The following is a 20778-nucleotide window of genomic DNA, read 5'->3' as shown; positions in this document are numbered from 1 at the left end:
GGGGCCATGCTCCAGATGTTCCCCCAGGTGTCTCAGGATGCTGGGATGAGGCTGGAGGGGCCACCCAGGTTGCTGAGCGGCCGTGCCTCGGTTCCCCTTTGGCGCAGAGCTGCGCTGGGGGAGCAGCGGGGCCGGGGCTGTTTTTGGGGATGGAGGAATGCAAAGCCAGCCCTGCAGGGAGCTCGGACGTGGGGCTGGGCCCGGGGGCGGTGGGTGGGGAGCGGGAATGTGCGGAGGCACGGGGTGAGTCCGGCTCTCTCCGTGCAGGATGCTGCCGCGGGCCGCGGTGCTGGCGCTGCACGCCGCGCTCCTGGCTGCGCTCCGGCCCGGAGACCCCAATGTGTGCAGCTACTGGGAGAGGTAGGAGTGAGGGGACAGGGGAGGGAGACAGCGACAGCCCTGGGGTCTGCCAGAACCTGCAATCACCCCGAATTCCCCCCACCCGCAGCTTCACGGCGCCAGTGAAGGAATCCTACACCAAACCGCATGTGGTGCCCTCCAGCCAGCCCTGCCCCGGGGGGCTGGGGCTCCCCCTGCCCTGCCCGCAGCAAAGGTGGGAGCACCCCCAGAGCCCCTCGGGTGTCCCCAGGGCCGTGGGGGGCCGGAGGGGACAAGGACAATGAGGGGGCTGGAGGGGGCTGTCCCTCTGCAGGGTGTCCCCAGGCTTGTGGAGGAGCAGTGCCACCCCTGGGTGTCCCCAGCGTCATGAGGGGCTGGAGGGGGACTGGAGGGAGGACCGTCCCTCTGCAGGATGTCCCCAAGGCTATGAGGGGCTGGAGGGAGGCTGGAGGGGGGACTGTCCCAGTGCAGGGTGTCCCCAGGCTGATGGAAGGGCTGTCCCACCCCAGGGTGTCCCCAGGGCCATGGGGGGCTGGAGGGGGACAAGGACAAGGACAGAGAGGGATTTGGGAGTGGAATGTCCCACTGAAGTGTCCCAAAGGCTATGAAGGGCTGGAGGGGGACAAGGACAGTGAAGGAGCTGGAGGAGGGGACTGACCCATTGCAGGGTGTCCCCAGGGTCGTGGAGGGGCTGTCCCACCCAAGGGTGTCCCCAAAGACAGTGAGGGGGTTGGAGTGAGGCTGGAGAAGGGGCTGGAGGGGGGGTTACCCCATTCTCAAGGGGGCTGTTCCAATGTCGGTGTCCCCAAGCTCATGGAGGGGCTGCAGAGGGTCTGTCCCCAAGGCTGGGGACTGGAGGAGGGCAGTGCCAAGAGGCCACAGCGTGTGGCCAACACAGCGTGTCCCCAAGGCCCTGGGAGGACTGGGGAGGGGCTGTCCCCAAGGCCAGGGGGCTGGGGGGACTGCCCCAGTGCAGGCTGTCCCCAGGGGCAGGGCACAGGGACACTGTGGGGGCTGTCCCAGCTCAGGCTGTCCCCAGTCCCTGGCGCACAGGACAGCACTCTCACGGTGTCCCCTGGTGGCGCAGGGTGCTGTACCGCACCGAGTACCGCCTGGCCGTGCGCACCGACTACCGGCGGCGCTACCAGTGCTGCCAGGGCTACTACGAGAGCCGCGACTCGTGTGTCCGTGAGTGGGGCCGGGGCTCGGGGGGGCCCTGGGGCGGTGTCCCCGCTACGGGGTGTCCCCAGAGCTCCCTGGGGACCCTCCGTGCCTTGTCCCCCCAGCTCACTGCAGCCAGGAGTGCGTCCATGGGCGCTGCGTGGCTCCCGAGCTGTGCCAGTGTGAGCCGGGCTGGCGCGGGCCCAGCTGCTCCAGCGGTGAGGGCACAGCTGGGGAAGGCACTGCTGGGGTGGGCACAGCTGGGATGGGCACAACTGGAGTGGGTGGGCACAGCTGGGGGGGGCACTGCTGGGGAGCACAGCTGGGGTGGGCACAACTGGGGGGAACAGCTGGGTGGGTGGGCACAGTGGGGTGGGCACAGCTGGGGGAACAGCTGGAGTGGGTGGGCACAGCTGGGGGAGCACTGCTGGGTGGGCACTGCTGGGGTGGGCACAGCTGGGTGGGTGGGCACAGTGGAGTGGGCACAGCTGGGGCACAGCTGGGGTGGGCACAGGTGGGCAGGGCACAGGTGGGGGGGGCACTGCTGGGGTGGGCACTCTCAGCTGGGGGGGGCAGATGGGGCTTCCCTGCAGGGCTGGGCAGCCATGGTGGGGCACGCAAAGGGTTAATGGGGATGGGATTGGGATGGGATTGGGGTGAGGAGTGCACAGAATGGGAATGGAGATGGGATGGGATAAGATGGGATCAATGAGATGGGATGGGATGGGATGGGAGGGATGGGATGGGATGGGATGGGATGGGATGGGATGGGATGGGATGGGATGGGGATGGAGACTGGGATGGGTTGGGATGGGAATGGAGATTTGGATGGGGAGGAAAAGAGGATGGGAATGGGGTAGGGATGGATGGGAATGGTGTAGGGGTAGAGATGGGATGAGGATGGGATTGGAATGTGGATGAAGATAGGAAAGGGACATGATGGGAATGGGCTGGGGAGGATGGCATGGCATGGGGACAAGATGGGGACTGAATGGGCATGGATGGAGGGTTGGCAATGACATGGGATGGGATGGGATCGATGGGATGGGATGGGATGGGATCGATGGGATGGGATGAATGGGATGGGATGGGATGGGATGGGACGGGATGGAACAGGAAGAACCCCCACTCTCCCCCATGCAGAGTGCGACGAGCATTCCTGGGGGCCCGACTGTGGACGGCGCTGCCCCTGCCACCACGGAGCCCCTTGTGACCCCCTGACTGGGCTCTGCTCCTGTCCCCCCGGCTTCACCGGCCCCCTGTGCAGCCAGCCGTGCCCACCTGGCACCTACGGGCAGAGCTGCCACCTGTCCTGCCCCTGCCACCACCAGGCCCCCTGCAACGCCTCCACCGGCGCCTGCCTCTGTCCCCCAGGGCTCAGCGGCCCCCTGTGAGTTGGGACCCTCCCTCTGTGCCCTCCCCTCCCCTGCCAGCCCCAGGCAGGGCCCTGCTCACCCCTGAACCCCCACAGCTGCGAGGTGCCCTGCCCTGAGGGCATGTCCTGTGCCACCTCCTGTCCCTGCCAGAACGGGGGCATCTGCCACCCCTCCAGCAGCAGCACCTGCGTCTGCCCCCACGGATGGATGGTAGGTGGGCTGTGCCCCGCTCTGAACGCGCTCCCTGCCTCAGTTTCCCCCGCTGACCCCGGTGCTCCTTTGCAGGGAGAGATCTGCTCCGTGCCGTGCCCACCCGGGCGCTTTGGGCCCGGCTGCCAGGGCCAGTGTGGGTGCCACAATGGGGGGCACTGTGACCCCCTCGGGGGGCAGTGCCAGTGCAGCCCTGGCTTCACCGGAGAGCAGTGAGCGGGGGAAAATGGGGAAAAAATGGGGAAAAATGGGGGGAAATGGGAAAAATGGGGAAAAATAGGGGAAATGGGGTAAAGGGGGAAAATGGGGAAATGGGGAAAAATGGGGGAAATGGGGAAAATGGAGAAAAACGGGGGGAAATGGGAAAAATGGGGTGGGAAAATGGGGGAAAGGGGAAAATGGGGGAAGTGGGGGAAATGGGGGAAATGGGGAAAATGGGGGGAAATGGGGAAAATGGGGGGAGAAATGGGGAAAAATGGGGGGGAAATGGAGGGAAAATAGGGGGGAAATGGGGAAAAAATGGGAAAAAGTGGGGAGGGGGTCTGAGGGGATGGGGGATGGAGGGGCCCCTGGATTGTGTGGGCACTGGGGGTACATTTTGGGGTGGGGAGGGGAATGAGGGGCTGGGGGATTGGGGGCACAGGGGGTTGGAAGGCTGAGGGGATGTGGGGCAGGGGTAGGGGACATTTGGGGACAGGGTGTTTTTGGGGTGGGGGTCCATGGTCTGGGAGCACTTGGAGATGGAGGTGCACAGGGAGGGGCATCAAAGGACAGGGCACATGGATGGTGGGGATGTGGCACATGGGGACAGGGCCACCACAACCCACTGCATGCATGCCAGGCACCCCCAGTGTGGCAGGCAATGATCTGGATGGGCTCAGCTCGGGGCTGGGGGTACCCCAGCTCTTGGCAGGGCTGTGCCACCAGCTGTGCCCCCCCGCAGGTGCCAGGAGAGGTGCCCGGCGGGGCGGTACGGGCAGGACTGCCGGGAGAGCTGTGACTGTGCCAATGGCGGGCAGTGCTTCCACGTGGACGGGGGCTGCCTGTGCGAGGCCGGGTTCCAGGGCAGCCGCTGCGAGGAGCGGCACTGCCAGCCCGGCCTCTACGGGCTGCACTGCGAGAGCCGCTGCCTCTGCCACCCGCAGCACAGCCTCAGGTACTGCAGGGAGCCCGGCCTGGCATTTCCAGTCCATCCCGGTATTCCCATCCCAACCTGGTATCTCCATCCCATCCCAACATCCCCATCCCACCCCAACACCCCCAGCCCAACCCGTTATCCCCAGCCCATCCTGGTCTCTCCATCCCACCCTGGCGTTCCTTTCACACCCTGGCACCCACATCCCACCCTGGCATCCCCAGCCCACCCCAACACGCCCACCCCAGCTCCCCCATCCCATCCTGGCAAATCCCCCACATCCAACCCCACAACATTCCAATTCCCCTCACCCCACACCCTATCCCATCCCCAACTCCTGAATCCCACCCCAATATCAATCCCCATCTCCCACCCAATATCCCAATCCCACCCCAACATCCCCATCCCACCCCAATATCCCAATCCCACCCCAATACCCCCATCCCACCCCAATATCCCAATCCCACCCCAAAACCCCCATCCCACCCTGTCATTCCAGCTCACCCAAACACCCCCATCCCATTCTGGCATCCCCATTGCACCTCAACACCCCAGTCCCACCCCAGCATCCCAATCCCATCCCATCCTGGTGCTCCAATCCCACTCCAACACCCTCATCCCATCCTGGCATCCCCATCCCACCCTGTCATTCCAACCCACGCCAACAGTCCCATCCCATCCTGGCACCCCAATCCTACCCCAAAACCCCAATCCTACCCCATCCAAACACCCCCATCCCATCCTGGCACTCCAATCCCACCCAAACACCCCCATCCCACCCCAGAATCTCCAGCCCACCCCAATACCCCCAGCCCACCCTGTCATTCCAGTCCACCCAAACACCCCCATCCCATCCTGGCACCTGAATCCCACCCCAACACCCTAATACCACCCCAAAACCCTCATCCCACCCTGGCACCCCAACCCCACCCATCAATCCCACCCTGTCATCCCATCACCCAATCCCCCGTCATCCCAATCCCACCCCAACACCCCCATCCCACCCATCTCCTCCCACCACCCTCCCCTCCCTCTCCCACCACCCTCATCCTCCCCTCCTTCCTCCCCCCATGACACCCCCACACCCTCACCCAGCCAGGCCTTGACTGCATCCCCAGCAACTCTTGAACCCCACCTGGGGCATGAATTTCGTGCTCCCCCCTTTGCAAAGCCCTCCCCAGTACCACCAGTGCCCCGTACTGGGAGCACTGGGGTTCTGAGCGTGCCCTGTACTGGGAGCACTGGGGTTCTGAGCATGCCCTGTACTGGGAGCACTGGGGTTCTGAGCGTGCCCTGTACTGGGAGCACTGGGGTCCTGAGCATGCCCTGTACTGGGAGCACTGGGGTTCTGAGCGTGCCCTGTACTGGGAGCACTGGGGTTCTGAGCGTGCCCTGTACTGGGAGCACTGGGGTTCTGAGCACGCACCAGTGCCCCGTACTGGGAACGCTGGTGTTCTGAGTGTGTCTCCCAGCTGCCACCCGATGCTCGGGGAGTGCCTTTGCCTGCCGGGCTGGGCTGGGCTCTACTGCAACGAGAGCTGCCCCCCGGGCTCCTTTGGGGCCGGCTGCCTGCACAGCTGCCTCTGCCTGCACGGGGGGGTCTGTGATGGGACCACCGGGCACTGCCACTGCCCCCCTGGCTACACGGTGAGGGGCTGGGGGAGAGAGGGGCTGGGGGCTGCTGGAGGGGTCTGGAGGCAATGAGAGGGTCAGGGGGCAATGGGGGGGGGTCAGGACGTTTTGGAGAGGGGGGTCTGAGTGCTGCTGGAGGGGTCTGGAGAGTTCTGGGGTCAATGAGGGGGTCTGGAATGTCTGGATGGTTTGGAGAGGGGGGTCTGGGTGTTGCTGGAGGGGTCATGGGGGCAACAGGGGGTGTCTGGGAGCAATGGGGGGGTCTGGATGGTTTGGAGATGGGGGTCTGGGTGGTGCTGGAGAGTTCTGGGGGCAATGGTGGGGTTTGGAGGGTGGAGGAGAGGTGGGTCTGGGTGCTGCTGGAGGGGTCACCTGGGCTCTGGAGAGTTCTGGGGGCAATGGAGGGGTCTGGATGGTTTGGAGGGTGGGCAAGCATGGGAGTCTGGGCATTCCTGGGGGAAATTTGGGGTCTGGGCAATCCTGGGGCAAAAAGGGGAGTCTGGGCATCTCTGGAGGAAATATGGAACTCTGGGCATCCCTGGGGGAAATATGGGGTCTGGGCATCCTCAGGGATGGGCTGGGGGTCTGGTTATCTCTGAGGGCAGTTTCAGGGTCTGGGCATCCTTTGGAGGGCAATTTGGGGGTCTGGGTGACCCTGGGGAGAGCTTGGGGTTCCCATGGGAGAATGGGGGTTTGGGGGTTGCCCACTTTCCCTACAGCACCAGCTTACCCCCCGACATGTGGGTGCTTTCCCAGCCCTGGCCAGGGGTCTGGTGTGTCCTGAACTCTTGTTCCCCACACGCAGGACGAGCACTGCTCCTCCCTGTGTCCCCCCAACACCTTTGGGGTGAACTGCTCGGGGCTCTGCTCCTGCCAGCACAGCCTCGCCTGCTCCCCTCTCGACGGCTCCTGCTTCTGCAAGGAAGGTGAGAACCCCTCCCTCTGTGCCCTCCCTTCCTCTGCCAGGGTCCTGCTCGCCCCCTGCCCTGAGGGGATGCCCTGTGCCACCCCCTGTCCCTGCCAGAACGGGCACATCTGCCACCCTCCAGCAGCAGCTGCTGTGTCCTAGTGCTCACCAGGTCCTGGCGTGTCAGGGTCTCTGCTGCTCAGAGTGACCCTGAGAAAAGTTCCAAAGTCTCTTTTCCCAGCCTGGTGCTTGAAGAAGCAGTCAGGGCTCTTCATTTCTCAGTCTCAAGGTTGTTTATTTTATCTTATCTATAAAAAATTTTCTCCTGCCCTGCTGAGGTCCATCCAGCAGGACAGTTCCAGGCACTCTGCCTGCCCCCAGGGCAGTGTTATGTCTTTATACTAAAAACTACGTGTACATTATTTACAATAACTTTCCAATACCTATCACCCATGTTAGACAGTGAGCTTCTACTCTAAACCAATCTAAAAGTGCCACCATCACAGCAGAAGATGGAGGCCAAGAAGAAGAAGCAGAAAGGCTGGACACGTCCAGATTCCTCCATCTTGCCTCCTGAACCCCCATACCAAAAACCCCAAAATCTACTTTTCCACCCCGTGATAGCTTCACTATTATTGTACTTAATTTGTCATGGCTTGCAGATCTTCATCTAAGGTTGGTCATTTTCTCCATAGGTCATAATCAAACCCACATGGGCATTTTGGGCTCTGTGCCAGGGTCCCTGAACCCCTGGCAGGGGTTGGAGCAGGACAGCCAGAGGGATTCCTGGGTGTTGTCATTGAGGGGTCCCTGTCCCCATCCCCACACCACCCCAGTGTCCCCTCATCCCACCCCACAGGCTGGCACGGACCTGACTGCTCCCTGCCCTGCCCTGCTGGCACTTGGGGTCCCGGCTGCAACCGGAGCTGTGACTGTGCCCATGGGGCACCCTGTGACCCCCAGAGCGGGACCTGCCACTGTCCCCCGGGCTGGCAGGGCCCCCAGTGCCTGCAGCCGTGCCCGGTGAGTGCTGCTGGCGGTTCTGCTGGTGCTGCTGCTGGCACCGGGGTTGGTGCCACCAGCCCGTGCTGAGTGCCAGCCTGTCCCTGTGCTGCAGAACGGGACGTTTGGAGCGGGCTGTGGGCAGCGCTGCGTCTGTGCCCACGCTGATGGATGTGACCCCGAGACAGGAGAGTGCCACTGCCTGCCTGGCTGGACAGGTAAAGGGGACACCAGGGCTGTTGGACTGCCTTGGGGTTGGCTGGTACCAGTATGGTGTTATTGGACCACCTTGTGGTCCCAGGATGGGGCTGTTGGACCACCCTGTGGCTGAATGGTCCCAGTATGGGATTACTGGACCACCTTGTGGCTGACTGGTCCCAGTATGGGGTTATTGGACCACCTTGTGGCTGACTGGTCCCAGTATGGGGCTGTTGAAGCACCTTGTGGCTGGCTGGTCCCAGTATGGGATTACTGGACCACCTTGTGGCTGGTGGTCCCAGTATGGGATTACTGGACCACCTTGTGGCTGACTGGTCCCAGTATGGGATTATTGGACCACCTTATGGCTGGCTGGTACCAATATGGGGTTATTGGACCACCTTGTGGCTGGCTGGTCCCAGAATGGACCTCTTGGACCACCTTGTGGCTGACTGGTCCCAGTATGGGGTTATTGGACCACCTTGTGGCTGACTGGTCCCAGTATGGGGTTCTTGGACCACCTTGTGGCTGACTGGTCCCAGTATGGGGTTATTGGACCACCCTGTGGTCCCAGTATGGGGTTATTGCACCACCTCCTCCTCAGGAGGAGCCCAGGGTGCCCTCAGCCTTGATTTCCCCCCTCTCCCCTCCCTGCAGGGCAGCAGTGCAAGCAGGGCTGTCCCCAGGGCTCCTGGGGCCGGGGCTGCCTCATGTCCTGTTCCTGCCGCAACGGAGCCTCCTGCTCGCCCCAGGACGGGTCCTGCACCTGCACCCCGGGGTTCCGCGGGCCCAGCTGCCAGCGCCGTGAGTGAACATCCCACAAACTCCAGATTGCTGCTCCTGATCCTTTGGAATGAAGGCCATTTTTGTTCCTCTGTCCCCAGCCTGTCCCGCCGGCCGCTACGGCAAGCGCTGCTCGCTGAGCTGCTCCTGTGCCAACGGCTCCTGGTGCCACCCCACCAACGGCTCCTGCCTCTGCAGCCCGGGCTGGCGGGGGCCCCGCTGTGCCCAGCGTGAGTGGGGGGTCAGGGGGAAGCAAGGTGCCCTTGGTTTGGGTGGGGGGAGCAAGAGAGAGCTGCCCGTGGCCTCCTGGGTGGTTCTGGCCTGGGCAGTACGGAGCCCATATGGACCTTCTTGGTCCTGGCCACCTTGCGGCTCACTGGTCCCAGTATGGGGCTGTTGGACCACATTGTGGTCCCAGTATGGGGCTGTTGGACCACCTTGGGGCTGACTGGTCCCAGTATGGAGCTATTGGATCCCCCCAGTATGAGGCTATTGTTCCACCTTGTGGTCCCAGTATGGAGTTATTGGACCACCTTGGGGCTGTCTGGTCCCAGTATGGGGCTATTAGGCTACCCTGTGGCTGACTGGTCCCAGTATGGAGTTATTGGACCCCATTGGGGCTGTCTGGTCCCACTATGGGGCTATTGGGTCACTCTGTGGCTGACTGGTCCCAGTATGGAGTTATTGGACCACCCTGTGGCTCATTAGTCCAAGTATGGGGCTACTGGACCACCTTGTGGCTGACTGGTCCGATTATGGGGTATTGGATCACCCTGTGGTCCCAGTTTGGGGTATTGTTCCACCTGAGGGCTAACTGGTTCCAGTATGGGGCTATTGTTCCACCCAGTGCTCCCAGTATGGAGCTGTTGTTCCACCCAGTGCTCCCAGTATGAGCTGTACGGTTCCGCTGTGTCCCCAGCCTGTCCCCCCGGCACCTTTGGCCTCCAGTGTGAGCAGCTCTGCCACTGTCCCCACAACGCCACCTGTGACCCCACCAACGGGACGTGTCCCTGCGCCCCAGGCACAACTGGGCCCCACTGTCAGGCTGGTGAGTGGGGACAGGGTGGGGGTCCCCAGGGGTTATTGGACCACCTTGTGGCTGACTGGTCCCAGTATGGGGCTATTGGACCCATTGTCCCTTATCGCATGGGCCCATCCATCCCTACCATTGATCCATCCATCCCATCCCATTGATCCCATCTCATCCCATCTAATCCATCCCAATCCCATCCATCATATCCCATCCCAATCCATCATCCAATCCCACCCATTGATCCCATCCCAATCCCATCCTAATCCACCAACCCATCATTATCCATCCCATCCATCCCAACCAACCCATTGTATCCCATCTCATCCATTTTCCCATCCATTTCCCATCCCATCCCATCCTCCATCCCATCCCATCCCAATCCCATCCCCAACCCAACCCCAACCCATCCCTGCCCCAGTTTATCCCTGCCCCACCCTCAGGACTGACACCCTCCCTTCCCCACCAGGGCATCCTGACGTGCCCTACACCATGGAGCCAGCTCCCCCTGCAGCCTCCAGCCCCCTGGGCATGGTGCTGAGCCTGGTGGCCCTGGTGGTGCTGCTGGTGGCCGTGGTGGTCACAGGCCTGTGCTACCACCGCTGGCACAAGGACAAGGAGCAGCGGCACCTGGCCGTGGCTTACCGAGCAGGACAGACGGACACCTCTGACTACATGGTGCCAGGTCAGTGCGGAGTGGTGGGGGGTGGCCTCAGCCCTGGTGGCTCTCTGGTAGCAGGCTGTCACCTCAGCACCACTCGTGTCCCTCCAGATGTGCCCCCAAGCCACCATGCCCACTACTACTCCAACCCCAGCTACCACACGCTGTCCCAGTGCCCGCTGCCAGCCCCCGGTGCCCAGGACAGAGCCAGCAGCTCCCTCAAGGTATGGCAGGCTGTGGCACAGCACAGCACAGTGTGGGGCACCACTGCCACCTCCTTTGAGGCCAACCTGTCCCTTTTTTGGGCTCCAGGTGCCTGGCACCCAGCTCTTCCCTGGCATGGACAGACCCTACAGCCCTGAGGGCAATGCCACGCTGCCTCCTGACTGGAAACACCTCGGGGCATCAGCCCTGGGCACCAGGGGTAAGGAGGAGGTGGAGGGGCAGATCCACAGTGGGGTGGGCACCTGAGACCCCTGGGAACGGGCTGGGATGGGGTAACTTTCATGCTGGGGGGGAGATGAGGCAGAGGTGACCCCAAATCTGCCCTCTTTAACAGGGAGGCAGCTGGACAGGAGCTACACCTACAGCCACAGCCTGAGGAAGGGGGACAGCAAAGGTGGGAGTGGGATGGAGAAAGGGAAGAGATGGGGATGGGGTGGGAATGGGGCGGGGAAGGGATAAACTGGGCCTGGGGCAGGGATGGGAAAAGGGTTGGGGATGGGGATGGGGTTGGATTTGGGATTGGGATGGAGTTGGATGGGATCGATGGAATGGAATGGAATGGAATGGAATGGAATGGAATGGAATGGAATGGAATGGAATGGAATGGAATGGAATGGAATGGAATGGAATCAGTAGGGTGGGATGAGGTGGGATGGGATCAATGGGATGGGGTGGGATTGGATGGGATGGGATCGATGGGATGGGGTGGGATGGGGAAGTGACAGAATTTGCTGGGATGTGGAAGGGACAGAGATGGTCTGGGATGGTGAAGAGGCAGGGATGCTTTGGGGATGGGCTGGAACAGGACTGGATTAGGGTGGGGATGGGGAAGGGACAGGGATGGGGCAGGAAAGGGATTGGGCTGGGACTTGCCAGAGACACATCTTCTCCTTCTCCCCTGTGCTCCCGGCCATGGGGGGCACCCCCAACTCCTTGTTCCCCAGAGCACTCCTGGGAGGGGCTGAGGGCCAGCGCCAGCTCCCTGGCCAGCGAGAACCCCTACGCCACCATCAAGGAGCTGCCCCCTGCCACTGCCAAGGCCCACGAGGGCAGCTACATGGAGATGAAATCCCCTGTGCAGAGGGAGATGTCCTACGCCGAGATCGGGCTCCTTGAGGAGCCACCACAGCAGGGTATGGTTGGGCATCCCCTCACCCTGGTGACCCTGGTGGCCCTGGTGGCTCTGGTGGCTCTGGTCAGTGGGGTCACAACCCCAGTGATGGGGAGTGCAGAGCCCCAGGAAGGGAACAGCCTTGGTGACAGCCCTGGGGGGACATGACCCTGGTGACAGCAGCTCAGGGATGGGTTGGGGGTCTGGTTATCTCTGAGGGCAGTTTCAGGGTCTGGGCATCCTTTGGTGGCATCTTTGGGGGGCAGCCTGGGGATCTGAGCAACCCTGGGGAGAGTTTGAGGTTCCTGTGGGAGAATGGGGGTTTGGGGGTTGTCCACTTTCCCTACAGCACCAGGTTCCCCCCAGACACATGAATGCTTTCCCCAGCCCTGGCCAGGGCTCTGGTGTGTCCTGAATTCTTGGTCCCCACACCCAGGACGAGCACTGCTCCTGTCCCCACGGGGACATTGGTGACATTCATTACTCTGGGGGGAACTTGTCCCCTTTCAGCCTTCTCTTGTCCCCACAGAGAGCTGTCCTGAAGTGCCTGAGGGCCCCCCCAGCAGAGACCCCCCCAGCCACTACGACTCCCCCAAGAACAGCCACATCCCCAGCCACTATGACGTGCCCCCCGTCCGCCACTACCCGCCGTCCCCACCGCTGCGCAGGAAGGACCGCTGAGGGACACGGAGGGACACAGAGGGACCAGCCACGAGGGGACAGGGTCCCTGTGGGGACTGGAGTTCCCTGGGACTGTTGCTGCTTCCCAGAGGGTGGTGAATAAAGGGAGTTTGGTGTGGGTTTGGTGTTTGGTGTGGATTTGGTGTTTGGTTTGATGTTCAGCGTGGTGGGCATTGTTTGGCTCTGGCACCGTGCTGGGAGGAAGGGGGAGACTGGTGGGGTCCCCAGGCTTGCTCTGGGTTCCCCCCAGCTCCCTGCTCCCTCCAGGGTGTGCAGGAGGTGGGAACACAAAAGCTTTTGGGTCCTACTCAAAGTATGGCAGTGCCAGGAGTCAGAGTGGACTCATTTGTGGGCCTGCATGACTCCCACGCAAGGGAGAAGTCCTGAAGTGGCCCAGGAGGAAGAAGGAGGCATTTGGCCTGCAGAAAGGCTGGCAGAGCCCCCAGAGGGTGGTGCTTGCTTCCCAGTGGGTGCTGAATAAAGGGAGTTTGGTGTGGATTTGGTGTTTGGTGTGGATTTGGTGTTTGGTGTTTGATGTTCAGCGTGGTGGGCACTGTATGGCTCTGGCACCGTGCTGGGAGGAAGGGGGTGACTGGTGGGGTCCCCAGGCTTGCTCTGGGTTACCCCCAGCTCCCTCCAGGGTGTGCAGGAGGTGGGAACACAAAAGCTTTTGAGTCCTACTCAAAGTATGGCAGTGCCCACGGAATAGGGCAAGGCTGATGGAGCCCACGGTGTGCCAGGAGTCAGAGTGGGCTCACCTGTGGGTCTCTATGACACCCAGGCAAGGGGGAAGCCCTGAAGTGCCCCCCAGGAGGAAGAAGGAGCCATCTGGCCTGCAGAAAGGCTGGCAGAGCTCTGCTGATGGAGCTCACTGAGCCTTTTGAGGGGAGCAGGAGCTTCTGTGGGATGGACAGAGTGTGGGCAGATCTGCAGCTGACTCAGAATAGAGCAGGGGCTTGTGTGGACATGGGCAAAGCCCAGCAGAAGCCGTGGGGCTCCTGGGAGGGAGCAGGGTCCACACTGCTCTGTGGAAACTCCATCAGATCCCAGTGTGGCCACTGGGAAGGAGCAGGAGCCTGTGTGGTGCTATGGAAAGTTCTGGGCACCTTGGGAGGGAGCAGAGGTCCCAGAAAGCTCAGCAAAGCCTGTCCCATGCTCTGGGAAGGAGAACAATGCACAGCCCAGCTGGGCCTGCCATGGAGCTGCAGTGGGAGCAGGGACCTGCATTGTCCCACACCCAACAGGGTTCATTGGGAACTGGAGGGACAGCACAAGAAGGAAAGGCTTCAGGCTAAAAGAAAGCAGGGTTAGGTTAGAAATTCCTCCCTGTGAGGGTGGTGAAGGTTGGCACAGGTTGCCCAGAGAAGCTGTGGCTGCTCCTGGATCCCTGGAAGTGCCCAAGGCCAGGTTGGACAGGGCTTGGAGCAACCTGAGATAGCAAATGATGTCCCTGCCATGGTAGGAGGAGGAATGAGATGAGCTTTAAGGTCCCTTCCAGCCCAAACCACCCCATGATTCCATGATTCTGTGACTCTGCCTTGGGAATGACTTGGCCCTGGGGTTTGAAGCAGGTTTCTCTGCCAGAAGTGCAATAATGAGACACCAAAGGCTCGGGGAAATACAGCTTGGCAAGTACAAGCTGTGAGCAGCAGGACTCGATGTTCTCCTGGAGAATGAAAGCCGTGGCTCAGCAGGCTGTGAAGATGACACTGCAGAATGCATCAGAGTCAGAAACACTGATTAAAGGAACAAGGGACATGTGGAATATTAAATTCACAAGTGGGGAATGCTGTGTCCACAACGCTGCTGCTTCCATGGAAGGAGCCCAAGCCAAGGTGAACAAAAGTGCTGAGAAAACCTTGGGGTTGTTCTGGTAATGGATGGAGTCCTAAACATGGGTGAAACTTGCAAAAACAAAAGGAAGGGGGAAAAGGAAAGGAGGAAAGGAAAGGGGGAAAGGGAAAGGGAAAGGGAAAGGGAAGGGAAAGGGAAAGGGGAAGGGAAAGTATGGGAAAGGGAAAGGGAAAGGGAAAGGGAAGGGAAGGGAAAGGGAAAGGGAAAGGGAAAGGGAAAGGGAAAGGGAAAGGGAAAGGGAAAGGGAAAGGGAAGGGAAAGGGAAAGGAAAGGAAAGGAAAGGAAAGGAAAGGAAAGGAAAGGAAAGGAAAGGAAAGGAAAGGAAAGGAAAGGAAAGGAGAAAAGGAAAAGGGAAAAGGAAAGGAGAAAAGGAAAAGGGAAAAGGAAAGGAGAAAAGGAAAAGGGAAAAGGAAAGGAGAAAAGGAAAAGGGAAAAGGAAAGGGAAAAGAAGGATTGTCCTGGTGTTGTGGCCTCTGGGGCTCCCAGGGTGGGGAAATGGCTGATGCAAACAGGAGTGATGTTGTCAGTGGGATTTATATCCGAAAGGATTGGTGTTGCTGTTACTCATTGTAGAATTCCTCATTCGCTCTCTTCTATCTCATCTCTTCCTTCTGTTCACGACTAGCAATCACTGAGCTGGATGAATTCCCGGGAAGGAGATTGAGAGGCTGGGAGCCACGGGGGGGTGGTGTTGTCCCAGAACAGGTTCTTTCACCCAGCGAGCGAGAGGCCGAGCCACACGCAGGGCGAGGTATTTGATTTATTTACTGCTCTGTGCACAGAGCAGGGCTGGGCAGCCTGGCTGGGGACAACAGAGAGGGACTGGGAGATGAAATGTGAGCGCCTCAAACATTCGGCACTGGGAAGGGCAGGAGGGGATGCGCTGGGGCCGGGTCTGCAGCTCTGCCCGAGGGAAAGGGAGAGCCCGTGGGTGTGGTGGTGAAAGCTCAGATCTGCCCGGCCACAGCTCAGGGACTCTAAAAGAGTCAGTTCAGGGGAAAAGCGTGATCCCAGCAGCGGAGCACAGCCAGGAGGGAGTGAGCACTCACGGGATCCAAGGGTGGGCAGAGCTTTTTCTTTCTTTTCTTTTCTTTTCTTTTCTTTTCTTTTCTTTTCTTTTCTTTTCTTTTCTTTTCTTTTCTTTTCTTTTCTTTTCTTTTCTTTTCTTTTCTTTTCTTTTCTTTTCTTTTCTTTTCTTTTCTTTTCTCTCCTTCCTCCTTTCTTCCTTCTTTCCTTCCTTTCTCCCTTTCTGTCTTTTCTTTCTCCCTTTCTCTCTCTCTTTCCACTTTCTTCTCTTTCCCTCCCTCCCTCCTTTTCCTTTTATTTTCCTTTTTCCTTTTCTTTTCCTTTTCCTTTTCTTCCTTCCCTTCTTCCTTTTCCCTTCCCTTCCCTTCCCTTCCCCCTTCCCTTCCCTTCCTTCCCAACTTCCCAAACTTCCCAAAACTTCCCAAAACTTCCAAAACTTCCCTTCCCTTTCCCTTTCCCTTTCCCTTTCCCTTTCCCTTTCCCTTTCCTTTGTTGTTTCCAAGTTTCACTCAGTGCCAAACCCAAGTCACTTCACTTGTTGCCAATAACTACTGTTCCGTTTGCAAAGACCTCTGGATAACCATTATTATCCCTCTTATCCCTCTCATTACTGCGCAGAGATGGAGAACAACCTCCTCCCTTTTCCCCTGGATGGGAGTGGGGTCACAGCACATGGGAGGGGGCTGCCCCAGCCCCAGTGCCAGCCCCACAGGGCACCCCTGGGCAGGATCTGGGCCAGCATCCTCTACTAGGTGTGTGCCTGGGCACCCTGTGGGTGCCTGTCCCCATGCCCAGGAGTAGGGGGGGGATCAGATGTGAAAGACCTGTCACAGACATCTTTTATGAAATATCCTTTCTTTAGGATTTTTCCTCTTGAGGAGCTGAGAGGCTTCAGGAACAAAATGTAAACAATGATTATCTGCTGCTGTGGAATGCAACAGGTGCATCTGTGATTGGTCTCATGTGGTTGTTTCTAATTAATGGCCAATCACAGTCAGCTGGCTCAGACAGAGTCCAAGACACAAGCCTTTGTTATCATTCTTTCTTTTGCTATTCTTAGCTAGCCTTCTCATGAAACTTTTTCTTCTGTTCTTTTAGTATAGTTTTAATGTAATATGTATCATAAAATAATAAATCAAGTCTTCTGAAACATAGAGTGAGATCTTCGCCTCTTCTCTTATCTAAGAACCCTGTGAACACCGTCACAGAGACTGAAATGTTAAAGGCTATTAACTCAAAATTGACCTTTTCCAAAAGCAGCAGGTGCTCCACCTCCATCATCCAGTGCAGCAGAGACCCCACCTTGAGCATCCCCTGGCAGACACCAGACCCCACTTCACACCATGCACGCGGTGGATTAAAACATTTATTCCCAAGTACCTTCATCCTGCATATCCCTGCTCCTCCTCATCCTCGCTGCTCTCCTGGACGAGGTCGGGGTCTGCAGGCCCACAGGCGATGCAGGTGACCCCCATCACCCTCCAGCAGGACTCGCAGTACAGGGCAAAGCAGTCGGGGTTGGGGCAGGGCTGGTGCTGGGGGGTCTCGGGGGTCCCACACAAGGTGCATTTCTGGCGCAGGCAGCGGCGCAGCCAGGGCCAGCGCCGGCGGCACCACCGCAGCAGCACCGTCCCCTGCAGCGAGGACAGGTCTGTGTGGGCTCAAGGGACAGTGGCAACCCCACCTGGCAGCCCTGTGTCCCTGTCCCCACTCACCAGCTCGGGTGGCAGCCGGGCTTTCCGCGCCACGCGCCCACGCTGCAGGTGCAGGAAATGCTTCCTCTGGCGCAGGAGTTTGTTGTACAGGAACAGCACTCGAGCCTTCTCCCTCTGTGCTAGCAGAGACCCTGAGGGTCAGCAAAACCCTCCCCAGAGCCACCCCCAGGCTGTGCCCAGCCCTCGGGCTGCTCATCTTGGGGAGGTGGTGTTGTGGTGTGATTTCAGGGTTTGCCTCAGAACCCCGGGTCCCTCCCATGAAGATTCCCTCCCAGGTGTGTCAATCACCTCTCCCTTCCCCATCCTGACCCCTGCCAGCACTGTCTGCCAATCCTGGAATTCCAGAAGGGCATCGAGTGATTGGCAGATCCAAAGGATGCCCTTTATCCCCGGGGGGCATTGGGCCATCCAGGTGTCCTTTGTCCCTCCCCTCCTCTACCTGCTTGGTGGCTCCCTACCCCTTCCCTGCCCCTCTCCCTGGGGTTAAAAGGAGCAGCAACCACAGGCTCAGGGAGTTCTGTTGGAGCTGTTGGGCCAGAATAAAGCTCTGGATCCAAACCCTCCATCAGAACCGACTCCTTTCCTTCACCATCACCTTAAAGCTTGTCCAGCAGAGATAAATCCAAGGAAGAGACCCTGTTATGGGGGAAGATCCATCCCACCACCACCAGAGCTCCTGCAGGCCTAGAATTGTCTCTAGTGCCCAGCTGCAACATCCAGCTGGCCAAAAGTGTCTCTGGGGTGAAACACCACAGTTGCCACTTTTTGGTTAAGATACAGGGGCCAGACAAGCCAAGGCACGTCCCGTCTGGCTATATTGGTAATACCAATATTTTGGCACCCAAATGTGCTGCTGGTCCACCAGCAAAGATGATGAGGGTCAGCAAAACCCCCCCAGAGCCACCCCCAGGCTGTGCCCAGCCCTCAGGCTGCTCACCTTGGGGAAGTAGAAGGCTGCGATGGCGCGGCGCAGGCGGAACGGGTACACCTGGGCCACGCAGAGCAGGGCCAGCAGGCCCAGGGGCAGGCAGGTGTTCAGGTACTGCTGCCTCGTCATCCCTGTGGGCCGTGGCAGGCAGACTGGGGACAGGGCACCGCTGTGAGCCCCCCAGGGCAGCCCCTGAACAGTTGTGGGGCTGGCTGGGGGGAGTTTTCCGTCCCTGGCTAGGGCTTACCCAGGTTGGAGGTCTCCATTTCAGATTCAAAGGAGGTGTTGAGGGCCCCGATGGTGCCCCGCAGCAGCTGTGCCATCAGGGATGTGCCCATCACGTTCACAGACAAGTGGTGGCTGGCTGTGGGATGGGGGGATAGGGAGGCTGAGGAGGGGCTAGGAGGGCTGAGGGGGTCCCTGTATTGCTGAGGGGCATGGTGGGACCACGAGCTGGCCTTCCAGGGCTGTGAGCTCACCTTGGTAGGAATACTCGATGAAGGAATGATTCTGGATGACGCTGAGAATGGTGAAGATGAAGTGGTCCAGGCCACAGACAAAGAGGAGGAAGAGCAGGAGTGGGATGCACCTGAGCAGCTCCATCACCTGCAGGGAGCAGGGGAGCTGTCACAGCCTGCTGTGCCCAGCTCTGACCCCCCTGATTACCCCCAGCCCCTCACCATGTGCCGCCGCTCAGGCCGCTGCACGGCCGGCTTGCACGGGAAGATGAAAGATGGGACCTCCTCCTTGAGCAGGGGCAGCAATGCCTGCTTGTTCTGGATGAGGGGCAGGGGGTGTCTCAGTGCAGCCTCTGGGACACCCCACTGGTGGTGACAGGGCTGCCCTGCACCCCTTTCCCACTGCCCAACCTGCTCTCTGCGCCGGGCATCGATTTGGCGGAAATAGGTGGTGATGTAGCAGTTGTCAAAGCCGATTTTGTGACAGTACTGATAGGTGTAGTTGAAAGCCCTGGAGAGAGAGGATAGGTTTGGGGTGAAGGAGGCACTGGGTGAAGCCCCCAGGACCCCTCCCTTGTCTTCATGCCTCCCACAAGACCTGCTGCCAAAGAAGGCTCCCACTCCTCTATGCCCCACAGCTGGCATAGGGGTGTCACCCCCATCCCCTGTGCCAGCTGTGACCATCCCAGGGGGGTGTCACCCTCAGCCCCTGTGCCCCTGACCATCCCAAGGCTCACGAGATGAAGACGAAGAGGAAGGTGAAGGACAGCAGCAGGCGGAAGAAGGAGACAGCCAGGCCCAGGCGGGCGCCTTCCTGCCGCAGCTGCGAGGTCAAGTCCTCCCGCATCTGCGCCGCCACCTCGGTGCCCACCAGCATCTTCTGGTGCTCCTCCTGTGGCAGAGGGGTCACAGGGCAGGGCAGGGCCATGGGCACAGGGGATAGGCACCCACAGGGTGCCCAGGCACCCACCTTGTAGGCAATGCTGGCACTGAACTCCTGGCTGAGGCTGTTGACGGAGCCGTTCACCTGGTCGTACATGTGCCCGAAGTTGCCATCCACAGGGATCTTCTCCTTACACCAGTGCCTCATGACTGCACAGGTGGCACAGGGACAGTGGTGGCTGTGGCTGCCGTGCCAGGGGGCAGAACTGGATCTGCCCCTCCAAGGGAGCACGGGGTCGGGATCACCTACATTTGACCGTGTGGCAGAGGAACCCAAACTGCATGGGCAGGCAGACGAGGTGGTTGAAGAGGGGCAACTTCACTCGTTTCATGCATTTTTGGTGCATTTTCTGGAAGTGGGTTGTGCAGCGCAGCAGGCCCATCTGGATCATAGCTGGAGAGCAGGAGGAGCCCTCAGCTGCCTGTGCCGCCCACTGCCCCAGCTCCCAACCCTGTGGGGACAGCAGTGGGATCTGGGGCAGCCCCCTCGCTTTCCACCCCACTTTTTCCACCCCGCTCACTTTCACAGCGAAGTTTGGTCTTTGTCTCGTAGAGCTCCTGGGTGCTGGACTCTTTGCCCATCTCAGGGTGTTGCTTCAGGTCATAGCCATCGTCACTGGCCATCTGCTCGTTCAGCTCCATGAAGGCTTCGGAGACGTTGTGTGTCTCGGCGTTGAGTGTCTCCGCACTCTTCTGCCAGGGCACACACACAGACACAGGCAGAGGCTTGGTCCTGCTCCCCCAGACCCCCAGCACCCCTGCCCAGAGCCCTCCTCACCACCAGCTCATCCATGACTTGGCGCATGGGGGCTGTAGATGCATGCCACAGGAGTCCCGTGTGGTTGACCTGTAGCTCCACCACGCACTCCATCGAGCGCTTCGTCTCCATCAGGTTGTACCAGAGGTTGGCCCCGGGTCCTGGTGGCAGCAGGGGTGGCTCAGAGCCCAGCAGCTCCGAGGAGCCCACTGGGGGACACAGGGATATGGGGGGGACCCTACCATTGTAGATGGCAGCGAAGACAAAGGAGAGAACGTAGAGCCGACCCTCCTTGCCCAGGAACTTGGGCACCATGAGCATGTTGGCACAGCGGAAATGGGGGGACGTGGCCCAGCCCAGGGCAGTCACCCCTGTGCAGAGCAGAGAGCTGAGCCCATGGTCCCCACAGAGAACCCCCTGCTCTGGGGGTTCTGATGGTTCTCAGATGGGGCTCCTGATGGTCCCCATGCCCTCAGTCCCCTCCCTGCCCCATCCTCACCTATCAGCCACCAGGTAAGCTTCACCTTCAGCTTCTCTGATATGTCCAGAGGCATGATGAGGAAATGGCAGACCCCTGGAACACCCAACAATATTCCTCATTCTTCCTAACCTTCCTAATGTTCTAATTCTTCCATTCTTCTAATATG

At 59.9% G+C, this 20778-nt stretch overlaps 2 protein-coding genes across 2 annotated transcripts in view; one reads left to right on the top strand and one right to left on the bottom strand.

Moving 5' to 3' along the window:
* PEAR1 (platelet endothelial aggregation receptor 1) overlaps positions 1 to 12934 on the top strand; it is a 16825-nt gene extending 3891 nt beyond the window's left edge. Inside the window, exons 2-22 of the mRNA XM_064732703.1 lie at positions 268 to 360; positions 449 to 553; positions 1427 to 1527; positions 1626 to 1718; positions 2644 to 2890; positions 2972 to 3086; positions 3162 to 3298; positions 4030 to 4242; positions 5694 to 5868; positions 6659 to 6779; positions 7620 to 7783; positions 7878 to 7980; positions 8618 to 8764; positions 8845 to 8973; positions 9663 to 9791; positions 10243 to 10458; positions 10546 to 10658; positions 10747 to 10858; positions 10994 to 11053; positions 11604 to 11792; positions 12300 to 12934. Coding sequence (XP_064588773.1) covers positions 269 to 360; positions 449 to 553; positions 1427 to 1527; positions 1626 to 1718; positions 2644 to 2890; positions 2972 to 3086; positions 3162 to 3298; positions 4030 to 4242; positions 5694 to 5868; positions 6659 to 6779; positions 7620 to 7783; positions 7878 to 7980; positions 8618 to 8764; positions 8845 to 8973; positions 9663 to 9791; positions 10243 to 10458; positions 10546 to 10658; positions 10747 to 10858; positions 10994 to 11053; positions 11604 to 11792; positions 12300 to 12451 — 2913 coding nt within the window. The 5' untranslated portion in view covers position 268 and the 3' untranslated portion in view covers positions 12452 to 12934. The remainder of the gene's footprint in view (positions 1 to 267; positions 361 to 448; positions 554 to 1426; positions 1528 to 1625; positions 1719 to 2643; positions 2891 to 2971; positions 3087 to 3161; positions 3299 to 4029; positions 4243 to 5693; positions 5869 to 6658; positions 6780 to 7619; positions 7784 to 7877; positions 7981 to 8617; positions 8765 to 8844; positions 8974 to 9662; positions 9792 to 10242; positions 10459 to 10545; positions 10659 to 10746; positions 10859 to 10993; positions 11054 to 11603; positions 11793 to 12299) is intronic.
* A 3779-nt stretch (positions 12935 to 16713) lies between these two features.
* DCST1 (DC-STAMP domain containing 1) lies at positions 16714 to 20685 on the bottom strand. The gene is made up of 14 exons (XM_064732295.1): positions 20631 to 20685; positions 20374 to 20502; positions 20153 to 20292; positions 19896 to 20067; positions 19625 to 19768; positions 19403 to 19524; positions 19170 to 19324; positions 18844 to 18943; positions 18655 to 18750; positions 18454 to 18580; positions 18222 to 18338; positions 17984 to 18126; positions 17047 to 17160; positions 16714 to 16965 (listed from the first exon to the last, which is right to left on the bottom strand). The coding sequence occupies exons 1-14, from the start codon at positions 20683 to 20685 to the stop codon at positions 16714 to 16716; spliced, it is 1866 nt and encodes a 621-aa protein (XP_064588365.1).
* Positions 20686 to 20778: the final 93 nt, after the last annotated feature.

This window comes from Zonotrichia leucophrys, chromosome 25 (assembly GCF_028769735.1).
Source record: "Zonotrichia leucophrys gambelii isolate GWCS_2022_RI chromosome 25, RI_Zleu_2.0, whole genome shotgun sequence".
Classification (NCBI taxonomy): domain Eukaryota; kingdom Metazoa; phylum Chordata; class Aves; order Passeriformes; family Passerellidae; genus Zonotrichia; species Zonotrichia leucophrys.
Note: the sequence above shows the minus strand (reverse complement) of the source record. Positions and strands in the feature narration are given on the sequence as shown.